Consider the following 19,440-nt stretch of genomic DNA (forward strand, 5'->3'; position numbering starts at 1 on the left):
ACCAGTTGAAGTAGCTTAAAGGCTCAGGACAGCACAGAACCCCGAGCTATGGAGCTGACACTCCCTGGGCGTGGCCCGAACTCCCGAGGCCCCCTGGGTGTGGTGGCAAAATCAAAAAGCAAAACCAGAAAGAAAACCTATGTTTAGAAATGAGAATGAACTGGAATGATAGCACAGAGGGTAGGGCATTTGCCTTGCATGTGGTTGACCGGGTTTCAATTCCTCCGTCCCTCTCAGAGAGCCCGGCAAGATATCGAGAGTATCCCGCCCACACAGCAAAGCCCGGCAAGCTCCCCATGGCGTTCGATATGCCAAACACAGTAATAAGTCTCACAATGGAGACGTTACTGCTGCCCACTCAAGCAAATCGATGAACAAAAGGACAGCAGTGCTACAGAGATGAGAATGGTGGGCTATGGGTGAGAGGTAGGGGGCTTTCAGCTCCCCTTCCCTGGGGGCTGCCTCGGAGATCCCATGGGGTCTCAGATCCTCCCTCGGCAGGGCATCCCCTTCTGCCGGTCAGGGCCCCCCTCCTGGTGCAGCTCAGTGTCTGAGCCAGGGCGAGGGTGGGGGCACAAGGGAGGGCTGAGAGGGTCAGGGAGCACACAGAAAGCATGACAGCTGCCCAGAGAAGGGTGGGGTGCAAGCTGAGCCTGGCAAGGTGTAAGGGTACCCTCTTGTCATGCCAGGCACTGGGTTATCTGCCCACGCTGCCCACCAGCTTCCGCACAGGCTCTCTCCTGGCTAGGCCTGTTTCCGATCAGTGTGTCGAGGGAGACATTCCCCACAGCAGGTCAGCACCACCAGGGCAAGCTCGGGTCAGAGGGGCCCAGCAGCCTGCACCATGCTGGCCGTTCCCCGGGGACCCAGAACCTTCTCCCTGCACACATGTCAGGGGACCAGCAATCTCCTGCATGTGGGAGTCTCAAGGCAGCGGGGGGCCGAGTCTCTCCCTCCCCGCAGCTCCCTGTGTGCCCTGGGGTCTGGAGAGCTCAGTCCCCTGCCACTCAGACTCCAGTGTGCTCCCCCTCCAAGGCTCCCCCACCCAGGAGGTCTCCTCCCAGGGGGTAGGCCAGAGCTGAGCTCCCCTGCCTCCAGGCAGGACAGGAAGATGTGAAAGGGACCGAGTCTGTGGGCCGTTCTCCAGCTCAGGGCCTGGACCATATAAGTCTCTCCTCCGCACAGCAACCACGAAGCAAGAAAGCCGGCAAAAGGCAAAAGTTAAAATTAACCGACTTCAGCACAGGGTGAATCGTCAGCCCCGTGTTGCGCAAAGCCCTATTTCTGTAGAGCCAGGAAACAGAAACAACTGATTCCACATTCCAGGCCAGCTCTGTCCAGCAAGCATTGTTCCTCCAAAGGGCAGTCAGAGCTCCTTTTCAATTACACAAATTACATGCATTTTCCCATTTGCAGAACTCCGCTGCGGAGTCCGGTTTTGAATAAGTTAAGGGTTTCATCACATCCCCCGGGCACAGCCACCCAGCCCTATCTCTGCACACCAGCCCAGCACGCCCAAATGGGGAGGGTCTGGGGAGCTCCCCGGGGGCTCATAACAAATGGGACAACCCTCAACCCCCACCTCCCCGTGCAGGAATAGTGGGGAGAGAAACTCACCTGCAGAGCTGTTCTCTCTCGGGGTCCAGATCTCGGTTACAGACCCCCAGCGCCCCTGTTCTCCCAGCTGAGGGAACTCAGCGAGGCTCATCCCAGCTTCTGTGTCCCTCATGCCAGGCACCACTCCCTTCCCAGGCCCTGGTACTGGCCCTCTGTGCCCAGCTGAGGCCTGAATCAAACCAAAGACCTGATGGCAGATGTCTCAGGCAGCTGTGGACCAATTATACCTCCAAGTACACCCAAGGCCACTAGAGCCTCCTGGGGTGGGGGTCGGGGTATTACTCATCTGAAGAAATACTGGCCTAGGGCTGTGGGTCCTTGGGCAAGTGACTCAGTCCTGGGTGCCTCTTTCTTTATCTATAAAATGGAAATAGCAGCACCTATAACATCATCAAAAGGTGATCGGGACTAAATGAATTATTGCATCCATGAATGACCCATAACAGTATCTGGAAAGCAGTAAGCCCGATGTACATGTATACACACACTTTTATACATAGTAAACACATTAGTACGCATATTAAACACAGTTTCACTTTTAGCACTACTACTTATTTACTCGCTTACGGCAAGTCTCTGTCCGTGAATGTGAGCTCCACAGGGTAGTGTCCACGTCTGTCCTGCTCAGCCCCAACATCCCCAGTATCAGCACAAACTCTGGGCACACAGTAGCCTGCCCATTATACTTGCTAAATGGATGGCTGGGTGAGGGATGATGGGTGGGGAATGGATAGGTGATGGAGGAGGAATGGATGATGCTGGTGCATAGGTTGGTGGTGGATGGGCAATGGATGAATAGGTGATAAAATGGGTGGGTAACACATGGATGAGTGGATGGACAGATGGTGGCTGTATGGACGGATGATAGATGGATAGATGAGGGGAGAGTGATGGGTGAGTGATGGTTGGATAGTTGATGGATGAGTGGATGAGAGAATGATGGTGAGTAATGGATAGATGACAGTGGGTAACTCAAGGAAGGGAGGAGGAAGGGAGAGAGGGAGGGAGGAAAGGAAGGAAGGGGGAGGGAGAGAGGCAAGGAGGGAAGGAGGGAAGTAAGAAGAAAGGAAGGAGGAAGGGAGGGAGGGAGGGAAGGAAGGAAGGAAGGAAGGAAGGAAGGAAGGAAGGAAGGAAGGAAGGAAGGAGTGGACATGGGTGACAACCTCTTCCTGGTGGTCATAGCATTCTATACTAGTGAGCATCACCTGTAACCGAACATATCTGCTCTGAGAAATTAACTGGCCCAGCAGTCCCAGCCCCAGGAAAAGCCTGATCTAGGAGAAAGTCAGAAGTACTGTGGACAGAGGATTTTAGCGGGGGAGGAACACTTGGTAGGGCACAGTGAGAGCAGGGCTAAGTGCAGGTGCATGTGGGGGACAGAGCTGGGCTCTCGGCATGGAGCTATGGCTGGGGTGAATGGCAGTGGCTGGGGTGGCCCTGAACAGGCAGGCTGGGGGGACATCAGTGGTATTGAAAGTCAGGTGAGGGAGTGTGTTTCATTTCAGACACACAGCAGAGGTGTTGAGATGTCTCTTGGTGTTCCACTGAAGGGACAGTGCCAGGATGCATCCAAGAGCCAGACCAGATAGTGGGGGCAGGGAGGAGCAGAAAATGAGGCTAGAAACATCCAGAAAAGAGGTGGGGAAGGCCTGGGCCAGGCAGCTGGGGGAGGAGCCCTTCCAGAAAGGACACAGTAGCCAGTTACGGGCAGTGCCTGACCAAAGGCAACTCGGAACTTACCTGCACCAGATTCCAGCCTTGGAGGGACTCGGCGATGATGGACGTGACGGACGGACAGACGCCCCCAAACACCATCAGGTGGTTCGGTCCATATTTTATTGCATCGTAGAAGGCTTTCAACCCTTTCGCATTATCACACTGCAAGCAACACACAGAAAAAAAGGGTCCGGATTAGAAACAGCTGTTCTCAGGCACAAGTCCCGTCCGTAGATTCACACCCACAGAACCTCCTCTTGAGAACCTATCTGGGTGGCCATTATTCCACGAGGCGGCCCTGAACCAGCTCCAGCGCATGCCGCCAGCTCACAGATGTGACTGTGGCATCTTGCGTCCTGCTTCTCTTGCCCTCTTGGCTCCCTAAATCTAGGGTTCTGTGTCCCCAGGGAGGGGGGGTCCCTGCAGAGCACACTCAGGAAAGAGTCCTCGAATACCCCTAGCACAGAGCCAACCCCTTCCGTGACCAAAGATGTTTAAAAAGGTGAGTTTAGACACACAACATGGAACCACACAAAGCAGAAAAATGCTAAACAGAGGGAAAAAATCCACGTACGATGACAAATTGTAGCACAAAATATTTCAAGAGGGTGAAACGCTGGCGTTCTGAATGTGCGGTACATTGTCCTGAGAGGGAGGCCAGGAAGCCCATGCAGGCCTCGCATGCAGCCAAGCCGGGCTGGATCCCGGGCACCATGTGGCACCATTGGCAGCACCATGTCCTCAGGGCCTTGCATTGAACCACTGGACCGGTTGGTTCCCAGGAGGGACCAGGAGGGACTCTGGTCCCTGGGTCAGTGTTATTTTGACAGGCTGGGTGCACGGAATCTGTGAGAGAGCTGGCTGTGGCGGTCCGCCCACCCCTAGGGAAGGAGGGAAGCCCCTAGAGGGAGGTGAAGATGTGGAGCCGCAAGAACCGATAAGACAAAGACAAGACACATGCTCCAGAAGCCTCTGCAGGGAGAAGACTCACTTCATGGCAATCATGCTTAGGTTCGGATTCCTTAAGCGAAGGGGATCCATGGATGAACACCTTGGGTGGGGGTGGGGGTGGATTTCCCGCACCAGCAAACAAGCAGTCAAACGGGGTGTTCTGGCTCCTCACTCTCCCCAGCTGGCCGGCAGTTAGCTTGTTCAGTGGTCCCTGACGTATTGTTTCAGACACAGTGACCAGACACTGTGTCCGGCCAACCGAGGAGGGAGGGAGGAATCGCTGCTGGGAAGCCAAGGGGACTCTGCCAGGGAACGAGCCACCTACTGCTCATCCCCTTGGGCCAAGTCTCAGGGGCTCACCCTCGACCCCAGCTGTTCCCTCAATTGACCCCACAGAGCAGGAGGAACCCCCACATCTCCCAAGCACCACTCGGGAACCCGCCTTCAAAAACTTAAAGAGAATTAGCACAGGATCCAAGCCCCAAAGAATGGAAAGGGGTGCCCGAAGCGTACCCTAAGAGGGCCCTAAGCATGCCCTAAGCATGCCCTAAGCGTTTCATAAGTGTGCTCTAAGCAGGTCCCAAGTGTGCTCTAAGCATGCCCTAAGCATGCCCTAAGTGTGCCCTTAACAGGCCCTATGCATGCCCTACGCATGCCCTAAGCGTGCCCAAAGCGTGCCCTAAGCGTGCCCTAAGTGTGCCCTAACCAGTCACCTGATGCTCACACCATGTTCCTGGTTGCATCAGAGCCCACAGGTGAAACAGCCCAGACATCCATCAACTGTCCGCTGACTAAGTGAATGGGGTTGTATGTTGCTTGTACGGACACAGAATGTTCCTTAGCCATCAAAGCCATCAAGAGGAAGGAAACTCCAGCCCCGGCTGGGCATGGAAGAGTGCAGAGAATATGACGTGCAGCGGCTGAAGCCAAACACGAGAGGACGAATCCTGGGGGCCTCCCCTCACGTGGTCATCAAACTCATCTGCCCAGAAGCAGAACTTCTGGGCACCGGGGGGTCAGGAGCTACTATTACAGGGAACCTATGGTGTCAGTTTGGGGTGGTGAAAACCACCCGATGGGGATGGGTGATGGTAGCACCTCGGGTGAATGTACCTGACTCTGAATCTGCAGGCTTAAAATAGTCTATTTAAGTTCTGTGTATTTTATCACCATGAAGTGGGGGGGGGAGGGCAGTGGGGCAAGGAGAGGGGGATGGAGGACGAAAGGAGGGGGGAGAGAGGAGGAGGCAAGGAGGAATGGAGAAGAGGAAGGAGAAGGGGGAGGGAAGGGGGTGGAGGTGGGGAAGAGGAAAGGAGGGAAAAGGGAGGAGGAGAGAGGAGGAAAGGGGAGGAAGAAATGGGAGGAGAAAGGGGAAGGAAGAGGTGCAGGCGGGGGAGAAGGAGGAACATGTCAAAGGAAGCATCGATTCATCAGCCGGACCAGGATGGGGTCTGTGTTCGGCCCAGGTTGGGTGCTGAGGCAACGAGAGAGGAAGCAGGAGCATCCCAGGAGCTAGAGACCCACAGAAGGCAGGCCCCTACCACCTCCCCACGATGCCCCCGCAGGGATGGCGGAGGACAGATGCAGAGGACAGTGGGAGGCAGTTTGGGGCCCCCTCCCTGCCTACCTCAGTCTCTCACCCAGCCCCACCTTCTCCGCCTCCAACAGGGTGAGTGGGAACAGCCAGAGACCTCCTCCCGCTGCGGCTCTCTGTGACCCAGATCCCCAACTTCCACCAAACCATTGTTCTCGGGACCTTGTTCAAGTGTGGCTTTCCTGGCAGAGGCGACACCTGGGACCATTCCCTCCGATTCTTGGCCAATCTGTTAGCTGAGCCAGGCTGGAGGATGTGATGGTCATGGGGCTCAGGGGACGGATTTGGGACCACTAGGGCCCCCCGGGAGTACTCTGGAGGCCTCCAGGGCTACACCTGGCAATGCTTAGAACATCCTGCAATGCCAGGGCTCAAACCTGAGATCCAAGGCAAGACCCTAACCCCAGAACAAAATCCCTGGTCCTCCGAGGATTTTTGAGGGGGCAGCACCCTGCAGTGCTCAGGGACTGTACCCAGTTCTGTGCTTGGGCTTGCACCCAGCACTGCTTGGCAGGGATGGGAGGTGCCAGGGATGTAACCCAAGACCCCAGGAATCTCATGGGCAAAGTCTGCACACAGCCCACTCCTGCCTACCTTTACCTTACCCTCCTCCCAACACACACCATTTTCGTTTCGCCCATTAATAACAGATGATGGAGCAGATTCAAAGGATAATTTGACAGAAGGGTTCTTAGGAGTAAATGCAAAGATAAGAAGATTGTGAAATTAGTTACAAAATGGGCTAATGTCCGGCAGGCAATAAAACTGTTGACAGCCCGGGGAGACAGAGACAATCATGAATAGTCAGTTCAACTGACCCATTTGGGGGAAGCTTCCTGGGTCCTAAATCCCTGTAGCCGGGCATCCCCTAGCCAGTGGGGTTGGAAACGCTCCCAGTGGTAAGCTACAGACAAGAACTACTCTAGGTATAAAACTCTCAACCCTCCTTATCAGCTGCACAGGAGAAGCCTGGGGAGAGGGTCCGGCCTCTACTCTAACCCATTCCTCACCTCTCTTCCCCTTGCCCTCAAGCTCATGCTCATCAGCCTCCTTATTGTCAGGGAAATCCTGACCTAATTCCTGCTGCTGCCCCTCGGCCTTTGCACTTGCTTTGCAGTAGGAATGAGACTTCTCCGCATTCAGCAGGGTTGCTACCCCTCAGGGCTCCACACCTCACCTCCACGGTCCCTCCCTGTGCCCAGACAGACTCCCTAAGAGGATCAGAGACAGTCTTGTCTGTTTTCCCTCTGTGCGTTGACGGGTCTCTCAACTAGACTGTCCTCACCTTCTGCCCCATCCATCTAGGAGCAGAGATTTTTAATCACGATTCCCCCATCCCCCTCCACTAGGCACTCAGGAAGTCAGTAGGGGTCCTGCCCAAGGGGTCTGTACCCACTTTCTCATTCTGCTCCCTCACCTCTCTCCTTAGCCCTGTCTTCCTCTCGGTCCTCCACCTCTGTCCCTTCCCCCGGCAACCCCTTCCCTCTATGGGACCAGAACATAGGAGCCGAGTGGCTCGGGCTGTGTGCTCTGATCTTTGATGGCAAAGATGCTGTACTTGCACCCACAGGCGAAATTGATCGGGACACACAGATGAGCACCCCCATAGGTCCTGGCCTCCAGGAGCTCATGTCCAGCAAAGGCCAAGACACAGGGCCATGGGAACTCAGGGGGGAGAACCAGGGAGGACTTAGTGGTGTGCAGAGGGGCAGGTGCTAGAGACTGGGCAAGGAGGTCAAAGCAGCCCCTGTCGAGCTGGGGGTGGGCAGAGCTGAGCACCAAGCTCCAGAGCCCGATTGGACCCTGCAGTGCCGAGGGTAGGAACTGCATTTGCTGTGAGGTTGTTGCTGATACTTGGTTGCTGCGGTCGTGCTGGTGGTGGTGGTGGTGGTGGTGGTGGTACTCAAGGGCCAGAGCCTTCACTCAGTGGTGCTCAGGGTGAAATGCTGTGGATCAAACCTAGGGCATCACACATGTGTTCTACCATGTAAGCCATCTCCCTCACCCTCAAGAATTTTATTAAAAACATTTTTTTGAGAGATAGTACAGTGAATAGGGCATTCATCTTGCATGTGGCTGACCCAGGTTTGATCCCCAGCATCCCATATGGTCCCAGAGCACTGCCAACAGTAATTCCTAAGTGCAGAGCCAGGAGTAACTAACCTTTGAGCATCACTGGGTGTGACCCAAAAAGCCAAATTAGCACTGTCTGCAGCACTGTCCTCCCATTGTTCATCTATTTGCTTGAGCAGGCACCAGTAACGGTTGCTCCATTGTGAGATTTGTTACTATTTTTGGCATATCAAATATCAAATACCCCAGGGAGCTTGCCATGCTCTGCTGTGCGGGCAGGATACTCTTGGTAGCTTTCCAGGCTCTCTGAGAAGGATGGAGGAATTGAACCCGGTTCGGCCGTGTGCAAGGCAAATGCCCTACCCATTGTGCTATCACTCCAGCCCCAAAAAATCCAAAATATTTTTAAAAATTTATTTAGGAGCTGGAGTGATGGTACAGTGGGTAAAGCACTTGTCTTGCATGCAGCTAACCCAGGTTCAATCCCTGGCGCCCCATATGGTCCCTGGAGCACCTAGGAGTGATTTCTGAGCACCACCAAGTATGGTCCAAAACCCCCCAAATAAATAAATAAATGAAATAGAAATGTTATTTTAATTTTAAAATGGGTCAGATTGATTTTTTTAGGACAAAAAAAGAAAGTAGAGAAAGGTGAAAGGTGAAAGGGAGAGGGGAGGAAGATTAAGTCTTTATTGTTTCTTGAGATCTTCTGTTGCTTGAAAGCTACACTTTCCACTCTCGGAGAGGTGCAAGGATATAGAACAGAGCAGTTCATGTTTTCATTGTTCTTACCATGATTTACCGAATCACTTCCCATTTTAATATATTCCTGTAATGACTTTAGCTTGTTTTCTAATCTGCAGCTAATGACAATGATAATATAGTACACCAAGATTTACAATCAAAGTTGCATTCAAATCATATTAGCCACAATGAACTTATTAATACTCGTTTGCTCGGCAAACATTTCCCCAGTACCTCGTCCATGCGAGATTCCATATAATAATGTTGTTCTGGCTTCTCACCATCACATCATTTCAAAGGATGTCAGCTCAAGGAGAGGAGTATTTGACGACCAGTCCTGAAGCTGGAAGAATCTCCCAGGGGCAGACATCTTTACCTGACTTGGCTTTCGCCAAGCTGGGTGTTGAGTCGGAACTTCAGTGCCTGTGACCTTGTGTCCTGTGTCTGATTATCAGGAATATGTGATGTTATGGGGTAAGGGGAGTCTGCAAGTGCAACAATGGCCAATAACCAGCTAAACCTCAAAGTTTTATTCTGGCAGTCGCAAGCCAGCATGTGTGCCCCTAAAAACAGAGATCTTGACTGACGGGAGCTGAGGGGAACTGTGAGTTCAGTGAGGCATGAACTGGAGGTGTCATGGTTGGTTTGGAGATGAAGGGTGCCACACAGTCCAAAAACGGGCTCCTACAAACTCAAGAAACCAAATTCTACCAACCGCCTGCGTGAGACCCCAGTCCAGCTCTCACCTGAATTTGTATGAAACCCAGAGCAGATCCTGGCAGAGCTGGGCAGGGCCTGGACTGTTGGGGAACTGTTTTTCCTCAATGTGCCCAGACACACTGCGCACCAGGCAGACATGGCAAAGGATGATGGGCACGCAGAAAAACCACTCTGGAGACAGCTGATGGCCGTTCACTTTATTGCCAAGTACACGCATATTTTATAGAGGATCTCAGCTTAAGAGGATGGCCCAATCACATAAGGTTTAGCATTACTGACCTATTACTTTCCAACTCTGCTTTCCCCCGGCCCAAGCCCAATTAGGGCTAGAAGCTACAGTTAGGAATACAATTAGGTGACAATTCTTGGGGGATGAGACCAAACACCAGATTCCTAGTGCTTGAAAAATGCGCCCAGACACTGCCTACTGGATCATTATGCAGGGACAGGTCTTATCTGCTCTGGTGCCTGTTGCCACGCTGGACTACAGGCCACACAGCATCAGGCAATATACAAGGCCAAGGTGAGGGGCCCCAGGACTCTGGTTATCGCTCCCAGCAGCCACACAGGGAAGCTCATTGGGAAGGTTCAGAAGGGGCAAGTGAGGGTTCCTTACAGCCAAAGATGCCCCAGCTAAACCACTGGCCTGATGCTTTTCTACTTAGTTTTGCGATTCGTTTTTTTGGTTTCAGTGAAACAAATGGTCACCAAATGAGCCTTCACCACCCCCAATATCCCCTCCGGTCCACGGCTCTTCCCTCCCGCCCCTGCCCCTACTATTTGTTGATTGCCAGTTACGGTCTGGTGCCCACTGTTCCTCCCTCAGCATCCCCACGTGCTCGAGAGCATCCCCTTTGGCTCCCGTGTTACTTCTGGGAAGCCTGAGTGTTCCTCTCCTCTCCCCGCACCCCAGCATGCTCAGACCTGTATTCCAGCATCCGAGGCTTATTATGGATTGATATTGTCCATACCCTTGATTCGCTTCTCTCTATATCACAGGCGAGTGACGTTTTAGATAAGATCCGTTGTGTTCTGTAGGTGTTGAAATGTTTCTCTGCCTCGAAATGATCAATCTTGGGAGCATTTTGTTTCACTGTCCTCGTGTGGCCAAACAGAAGAGCTGCCCCCAGCGTCAACTTCTGTGCCCTGTCCTCATCCTTCTGGCTCCTCCTGGCATGTGACAGAAGCCTCCCATGAATGGGGTCCCTCCCAGATGCAGACGCCTCCAGAACTGGGGCCACTTTCCCACTGTCCTTCCAGAGGTGGGCGTCAGATGCCAGTCGTCTCAGTGTTTCAGAATAGTCTCCGCATCTGTCCGATGACCCCATGACCCCCTGACCCATCCATGACCCTGTGGATCCATCCATGACCCTGTGGGAGTCCAGTACTTTGCACCCTTTCCACACCTGTGGACCTGTGCCGGTCGGTCCATGGTCCTGGAACAGGGATTGAAGACCACTGACCTAAAGAACTCAGCCCAGCAGGTGAAGGGAAGGGTAGAACCAGCAGCATTCTAGAAATGCACACCCCTCCCCCCAGGATACGGGCAGGGATTACTCATGATCAACACTCTAGACTGCCTGGGTCACGTCAAGTTTGGCCACACCGCCACCCCTCTTAACGAGGGCACCTCTGCGGTGAGCAGCAAAGCACAAATCCCAGGACCCTGTCTGGCCATCTGAAACGCCTGTCCCCTTCATCCTCCTTCCTGACACTCTATCTCCTGACCGCACAGGCTCTGCGTCCTACTTCTCAGACTGCTCAGCTGACCAAAGGGGAGTCTTTGTTCCTGAACCCGCTGGATGATTTTCTCAGGGCCTGGGACCCACAGGGCTTCACGGGGGAGCAGCCAGGGGGCCTCTGGGCTCCTCAGTGTCCTTCCTAGCTTCAGTGTGACTCTATTGCACACACAGCGTGGGGCGTCCTAAATCACACTTCCCTCCGGAAAAGAATCGCGGTGTGAAAAGCAAAGAAAAATGTTTCGAAAGCACTCTAGAGGTCCTTGCCTAGGTCTGGCTATTGCCTCTGGGCTCCAGGAGGTGTGTGTGGGGGGTGGGGGAGGGGGGCGAGTGTCATACACAGGCTCAGCTATACAAACCAGCACAGACACACGCACTTGGTCGCTCCTGCAACAATTCTGATATACTAGGACAGCCCGGAAGCTTCTCGCCAGCCCGGTTTAGTAGACCTGCTTTCCCGAGGGCCTCCTGCAAACACTTCGCCTGACTGTTTCACAAGGACATGTCCTAGCAGCCCCTCCAAAAAAGTCAATCCCACCTACATTTCACGGGTCAGCTCTTCCTCTATCCAGGGCTTGGGGAGGTTCCCTGGGCGGCTGTGCACAGCTGTACCTGCCCTGCGGACTTACAACCCAGGCCTATAGGAGCCAGGGAAACCTGGGAAGCTTCTTTGGCCCCCACTGAAAGTGCCCGCCGGCACTCAGGGCACCGCTCCCTGGCCAGAATGGTCAGTCGCAGATGTTCTTTGTGCCAAGCTGCCTTTGCAGCCTTTTGGCTTTGGTCAAATTGCTCTCAGAGCTCTACTTTGGGGACTCTCGGGGGCCAGAGATGACACAACGGCTGGGGCGCAGGCTTTGCATGCAGGAGGCCTGGGTTCGATCCCCAGCACTGCAGAGTCCTCCAGCATGGGCAGGAATCAGGGAGCCACTGAGCACCACCAAGAATGGCCCCAAAACAGTTACGTTCAGATATAAATGAGGGGACCCTTATGTTCTGGAAGAAAGGCCAGGCTTTATTCTGTTCTCTTCTTCCCACCTTCCAACTAGAACCCTCCCCCTCCCCCCATCTCCAGTATATTCTGAAGGTTGGCAAGGCCACACCTGGCTGGCAGGCAGGTTGGCCTTCTCGTGCCACAGTTCAAAGGTCACTGCCTGGCTTCTGCCCCTGGACACAGGCTCTTGCACACAGCTGGTCCCTAACTCTGCTGCCTCACGTCCCTCAAGTCTCCAGGATTCCCAACACACCCGTCACTCCCACCGCTCTGCTCATGTTGCCGCCACATCACAGGCCCCGTGGCCACTATCCCCAGAGCATCTCTGTCCTCTGAGGATAGACTTCACAAGGAATCCATCATCTGTTGGACCCAGCGGTTCTGAAAATTCAGCACTGACATCTGGGAACAGATCCCAGAACTATGAAAAATCTTTTTTTTCCCTCTCTCTCTTTTTAATGAAAAAGTGGGACTCTTGAATTAAATTCATTTTCATTTAAATCTCATTTTTCAAGCATTAGAATACCTTTTTTGACTTAAAATGTTCAAAGGAAATGTTGCCAAGCGCTAACATGTAAAAAATGCCAAGAAAATGTCAGAGTTAATAACGACCAATTTGAATCGGGGAGTGATTCACACGGAATTGAAGGAGAATTTTAAAGCTAACGTGTCCATCCTGCCGCCTCCGTGCTCCCTGTCCGAGGAGTACCCCATCGGTCCTCCCACCCTCCTCACTGTCAGTGGCCAGCTCCACTGTGAGGAAGTGCCTGTGCTGGCCCTAAAACGACCCTCCCCTTGCAGCACCAGCCCAAGTTCAAGTCAGAAAACAGAGGCCAGCAAACGTTTCTCATCGAGAACCAGACAGTAAATATTCCAGGCTTTGCCCACCATATGGCCTCTTGGTGCAGTGCTTCCGTCCCTGGGAACATGACCCACAAATGAAGGAACCTGGCTGCATTTCTGTGGGATTTTATTGGGTCAGCTTAGAACTTCACAGAACATGTGCCATCTCCTACTCCCCAGGAAAGCCCTTCACACCCAGCTGCCCTAACTTCCAATCCCCCATCAGATATACAGTGATCAGACGCTTTTCTGGGTGGGCTGTGCTCTAGAAACGCTCATGCTCCAGAAAAATTAAAGGGTTAGGATTTCCCCCCTCCCTCCCAAATCATTTGCCCCAAGCAGAGAAGCAAGACCAACTAACGTGAATGTGCAAGCACTCCGTTAGTCTGGCACTAAATTCACAAAAAAAAATGACCTTATTGTTTCTTATGATGACAAGGGAGGTTTTATGAAGATTCCCATTTGATTGTGAAGGAAATTGAGGTCCAGAGAACTAGACTGATTTGTCCAAAACCATATCTATGGTACGGATTCAATCCCTTTAGATTTATTGTATTTTATTTCTTTATTTTTGGTTTCTGGATCACACCCAGCTATGCTCAGGGGTTACTCTTGGCTCACCTCTCAGGAATGACTCCTTGCCATGCTAGGAAGCCACATGGGATGCCAGGGATTGAGCCTGGGACGGGCATGTGTGAAGCAAACACCTAACTCATTGTACTATCTCTCCAGTCCCAAGAACTGATTTGTTTTAAAGGAGAATATGTTGCTATGAGGGCTGGAGCAATAGCACAGCCAGTAGGGCATTTGCCTTGTATGCAGACGACCAGGGTGACCCAGGTTCGATTCTTCCATATCTCTCAGAGAGCCTGGCAAGCTACCAAGAGTATCTCACCTGCGCAGCAAAGCCTGTCAAGCTACCCATGATGTATTCAATATGCCAAATACAGTAACAACTAGTCTCACAACAGAGACGTTACTGGGCCCGCTCAAGCAAATCAATGAACAACGGGAGGACAGTGCTACAGTGCTATGTTGCTATGAAATATTTCACTTGTAGGAAGGAATGTACCATCTATCTATAACCTGTATGCGTATGAAAAAAAGAGTAAAGCCAAACCGCAGTTTATACTGTAGTGGCCGTGTGTGCACTGGGCAAGTGCCTCTCCTGGACCCAGGGGACCCTAGTCTGAATTTTGTGTTGAGCATTTCCTGCCTCCCACTATTGGTTCACTCTGTGTCTACGTTTCCTGAACACGGTGTCATCTCATTTGACTTGTGTTTTTAATGCATTCCTCAGTGAAACCCCATGTTCTATGTTCTCCTAAACCTTGCCATGATGAGCTCATACCGACATGTCTATTATGAATGAAGCTCAGTCCTCTCACTGTGATAGCTGAGACACACTCTGTGTGTGAAGAGGCTATCTGCCACTGGTTGGGGAAGGGGGGACCTGGGGGACCAGCATTCGGTCTGGTTGTGGTGGTGAGCAAGATGGAGAAATGTCCCCGGCACACAGGTGCAGATCTTCTCTAGGGTATAAACCTGGAAATGGAAGCAGGGCTGAACCACACATTTTCTCAAAATCATTTTCTACATTTACATTCCCACCTGCAGCAACAGAGAAACCTCACTCTCTCGCATCCCTCACAAAATTAATCCATGCCAGGCCTGTCGTGATTTGACCTGGTGTTTCGATGAGTGAGTTCTCTGTGACTAAAGGGGTTAAACCAACTTTTCACATGCTGCGGGGATGTTTGTGTTTCCTTTTTAAAGCTGATGCCTTTGCCTGATTTTCAATCGGGTGTTTTCTCTGACCTTGTTCCACATTGCCCCGAGATGAAGGAAATGACCACCCCCCCCCCCCCCCCCCCGCCCACACACACACCTCCTGGTCATATGCACTGGTGACCTCTCATGGGCATCCTTGGACCAGGCGTCTTCTCACAGGGCTGATGGCCAAATGACCCAGTCAGCGTGTGCAATCTGGGTAACCCAACACTACAAGCCTCTCGGAAAGGAAAAACAAAACAAAAACAAACAAACAAACAAAAAAAGATCTACTTGCTGATAAAATCAAACCAACCGAAAGATGAATCCAGATGTAGAGCTCAGGAATGAAGAAGGATTGAAAGAACCAATGGTGAGAACTGGACCCGTTCTACCAGAAACAGCCAGCCACGTGTAGAGAGTAATGTAACATACAGATCAGTAAACGAAGGAGGGAATGGGAGTTTATGATTCCTGATTTCCTCTGCTTCCACCAAAAGACTTTAATCAGTAGCATCTAAAATTGCAATCTGGAGTTTAAAAGCCAGGACTCTAACAACTTTGCGGTTTTTCATAATCTTTCGTGACCCTCAGCTATATCAAAAACAAATATTTCCTGTAGTGAAGGCAACAGTGGTTAATATTGAGCAATTCTTTCTGCTTTTACTTTGCCTTATTTTCTTCTGTTAGAGTCAAATAGAATTTAACATCAATTTCAAGTAGCATGTAATAATACTCCCTTTATTGTATTATTTCTGTACATCTTTACTAAGATGCCTAGAAAGATGTCTTCAATGAGTCAGTGAATGGAAAAGATTTCTTTGGTACCTGTTTTGCTTTGCTTAAAATTCTTTTATTGTTGTGGGGCCACAGTCGGTGGTGTTTAGGGAACCATGTAACGCCAGTGAATAAACCCAGAGCCTGTGCATTCAACGCCTATGCTCTACCACTTGAGCTACATCCATTGCCCCTTGGATTTATTTTAAAAGCGTGTATTTTAGGGGCTGGAGAGATAGATACAATGGGTAAAGGGCTTTGCCTTACATGCGGCTGATACCAGTTTGATTGTTGGCATCCCATATGGTTCCCCAGAACTGCCAGGAGTGATTCCTGAACTGAGTGCCAGGAATTACCGTGAGCACCAGTGGGGTGGCCCCAAAACAAAACCCAAGCACAGAAAACACATATTTTATTTTAAAAAATCATTCTTAAGCTGATAGCTTTTTTTAATTCAGGATTTTTTGTTGTTTTGTGAACACACTCAGCAATGCTCAGGGCTTCCCCCAGCTGTGAACTCAGGGGTCACTCCAGACAGGGCTCAGGGAACCATATCTGGTGTCCTGGACCAAATCCGGGTCGGCCATGTGCAAGGCAAGCACCTTCACCTCTGTACGATCTTTCCAGCCCCTCCTAATTCTTAGCCGGCCGCTGAAGTCTGCCTCTGCCTGTTGTGGGGCAGTCTTTCCGAGCCCAAGAACGAGACTCTACATCTATAATTACTAAGTCATATTGTTTGCCCAGCACCACGGCCAATTAAATAAACACTACATTGTCTCGCCATCAAAATGAATCCCTTCCAACATTTTCTGAGCATCCACAAAGTGGCAGGAGAAACATAAGTTAATCCCTATGACATATAAAAATCTCCGAGCGGAACAGATATTTGAGCAACCTCCACCGACGAGCTACATTTGGAAGTCAGAGCAGCAACAGGGGCGGTACACGGGCCCCGAAAAGCGAGAGCACGTCTGGACCGGGCACCTCTCACCTCCCCGGTGATTCACTTCTCCACCCAACATCCCAGGAAGTGGGTCCTAACCCCTAGTCTCCCCATAGACGGAGAACCAGAGTGCCGGAGAGGCAAGTCCCGAGCCCAGAGCTGGACACGGCGAGTGAGGGAGTCAGAATCAGGGACTCAAGACAGCAATGACATGCCATAGGCTCTGCTCTTCCTGCTCCTGCAGACACCCACCCACCAGCCTCCCTTGCCCCGCACTGTGACAGCTGCCTCTGGGGGAAAGGCAATGCCTGCAAAAGGACAGTGCTGCATGCAGGACTAGACATCCAGGTCCTGCGCCCTCTTTTTCACCCAAGTGTGAGAGGAGAGGCTGGGGAGACAACCTCCCACCCCGAATGCTTAGCTGTCCCGGTGGAAGTGCTACTGCTTCAAGAGAAATTCTTCCATGGACGAGTGCAATCCGCAATCGTGTAGGAGTGCCCCCTCGCCCCTTCCCCCCAAGAACCCCAGGCATCTGACTGGGCCCTGCGGTGGGCCAGCTGCCACCCCCGATCACCCTAAAGCCCAAGGGCCATCTAACCCTTCACAGAGGACCATGCAGGGTGGGCTCCAGCCGGAAATGGAAGCCACACACCACCTCTCTGTCCCAGCAGCCCGGCCACTCCACTCCCCTGAGCATTCGCACCCGGGCTGACTGACGGACAGCCATCTGCTCCTGCACATCTCCCAGGAGCAGCCCATCCATCCCTTCCGAGCTGGCATTTCTGTGTTCTCCGCAGAGCTGTCACTCGCGACTCAGGGCTGACTGCAGGCGCCGCGATCTGAAGGTGATGGAGTTGCGCTGCGGCGTTCGGAAAGCCAATTACCCAATTTACAAAATGTTTTTCAAAGCCAGGGAGATACAAACTGCGTCTCCTAATTAGCTGTCAATAAGTCGCCCCTCCCCCCCACCCCTGCCACACACCATGAACACAGGTGTGACATTTTTAAAAGTCAGGGTCACAGGCAAAGAGTGCCACCAGCTGCCTGTCAGGAGCGGGGTGGGGTGGGGGAAGCGCTTCTTCTTGGCGGGGGGTGCAAATATCACAAGTTGTCAGTCCCATCCCTGGGGAGGAGGGCCAGTCCCCTGCCAAAGATGGGGCCACTCCTGATGGGAGCCACCTCATCTGTTTCCACAAAAGGGCTCCATCAAGGGACCTTTTGGAGCCTCCCAAGCTCAACAGCCACTCAGGGTCAGGTACTGGCCAGGGCACAACGAGAGCGGAAGACGCATCCAGTTGCTGTCCTCGGAGGAAACGTGGACGTAATTGAGTAAGCGCCAGCATGCGGTGTACGGGAGCACTAGAATATTCTGTCAACACATTGATACTCCCAGGAGGTTGATCCGAAGTCCAGTCTCAGAAGAGACACTAGGGACGGGGGACAATGTCACACACGGTCTTGACATCAGGGAACTGCTCCTGGATTAGGGGAAAGAAGATTCAGAACAGGGGTCGGGGAGAACACTCAACCGGCTGAGTGCATGCTCTGCCTATAAGAGTCGTGGGTCCAACCCTTTTATCCCCTAGTTCTCTGAACACCATGCTGGAAGTAGCCTGTGAGACACCATGGTGGGGAGGGGCACAAAACCACCAGCAACAACCCAAAACCATGACTGGAGGTGGGACCACGGTGGGAGGCCTGGTGGCCAATCGTGCAGAAAGGAAGAGCCGTTTGAGTCACACTGACGCTCCTCCAAGAGTTCTTGGAGGCGGAGGTGGGGGGTCCAGGGAAGTGGGGGCAGAGACGGGAAGGGAGCTTCACTCGCAACTCCGGGCTGGCTGCAGGCGCTAGGATTTGAGGACGAGTTGCAGTGCCAGCTCCTGTCTCTGCTGGAGCAAAAGTGTGGAAATGCAGGGCTGCAGAGAAGGGGTGGAAGGAGAGGGGTGGAAGGAGAAGGAGAGGGGGTCTGAGCCAGCACCTAGAAGAGCCAAGCTCATAGACAGAGGGGTCAAAGGGGTGCTGCGGGGGGCTGCGGGGCACCGGGGTGAGTGTGCAGGGAAGGGAGAGGTGTTCTGGTGGCTGGGGAGCCTCTGGGGGCCATGCTCTGTGAAGACACATATGGAGGAGCAAAGGTGCTAACCCTGCTGAAGGCAGCACTTAGGCGGGAGGGTTAGAAGGTAACTCTCACTTTCTGTATATTTTTGTCACACATTTTGGGAAAAAACAAGCAGGAAGGTCAAAGATACCTGGCTTCCTGGCCTCCCTGCCCCCACTCCCTGTCCGAGTGGAGTGTCCACTGCTCTGGCCCAGGGAGGAGGCAGCAGTGTGTGTGTGTTTCTCTCTGGGCAGCCCTTGGGTGATGGATGGCACAGACCAAGGGTCCTTCCAGCAACAAATAAGCTTAGGGGCAGCGGGAGCAAAAAGGCGAGGGGGGAGGAGAGGCTGCCCGTGAGAGAGAGCAGTTTAATACTTTATAAAGTGGTTTTGGGGGCCGGAGAGATAGGGAGGGTGCTTGCCTTCCACACAGCTGACCTGGGTTTGATCCCCAGCATCCCCTAAGATCCCCAAGCCCCACACGGAGTAATTCCTGAGTGCAGAGCCAGGAGGAACCCCTGAGCATCACTGGGTGTGGCCCCAAAACAAAACAAAAATGGAAGAGCTTATAAATGGTTCTAAGAGCTGTGCATGATTGCAGAAGTTGGAATATGCCACCCTTCCCCCTTGCTTAGGGATTTCTCAGGGTGGGCAGCTGAGACAGGAGCAGGAAAAGGCCTGGAAGAAGCTCCCAGGAAGGGGAAGATGAACAAGAACACATCCTTGCCCCCTTCCCCAGAAAGGCAGTGCAGAGCACGGTTATTCCCTCCCGCTCCACACCCACTTTCAACCCGCTGAGTTCTCTCCAGAACCAGGACAGGTGTCGGAGAAGCCATCGCGCCATGCAGGGCACCATCTAAGCCAACAG

General features: G+C 52.6%; 1 protein-coding gene across 1 annotated transcript in view; it reads right to left on the reverse strand.

The window, feature by feature from the left end:
* The window catches only part of GABBR2 (gamma-aminobutyric acid type B receptor subunit 2), a 352,729-nt gene that overhangs the window by 229,879 nt on the left and 103,410 nt on the right, over window positions 1-19,440 (reverse strand). Inside the window, exon 2 of the mRNA XM_056117153.1 lies at window positions 3,358-3,495. Within this exon, the coding sequence (XP_055973128.1) occupies window positions 3,358-3,495 (138 nt within the window). The remainder of the gene's footprint in view (window positions 1-3,357; window positions 3,496-19,440) is intronic.

The sequence above is a fragment of the Sorex fumeus genome, unplaced genomic scaffold, assembly GCF_029834395.1.
Source record: "Sorex fumeus unplaced genomic scaffold, SorFum_2.1 ptg000034l, whole genome shotgun sequence".
Taxonomy (NCBI): Eukaryota; Metazoa; Chordata; class Mammalia; order Eulipotyphla; family Soricidae; genus Sorex; species Sorex fumeus.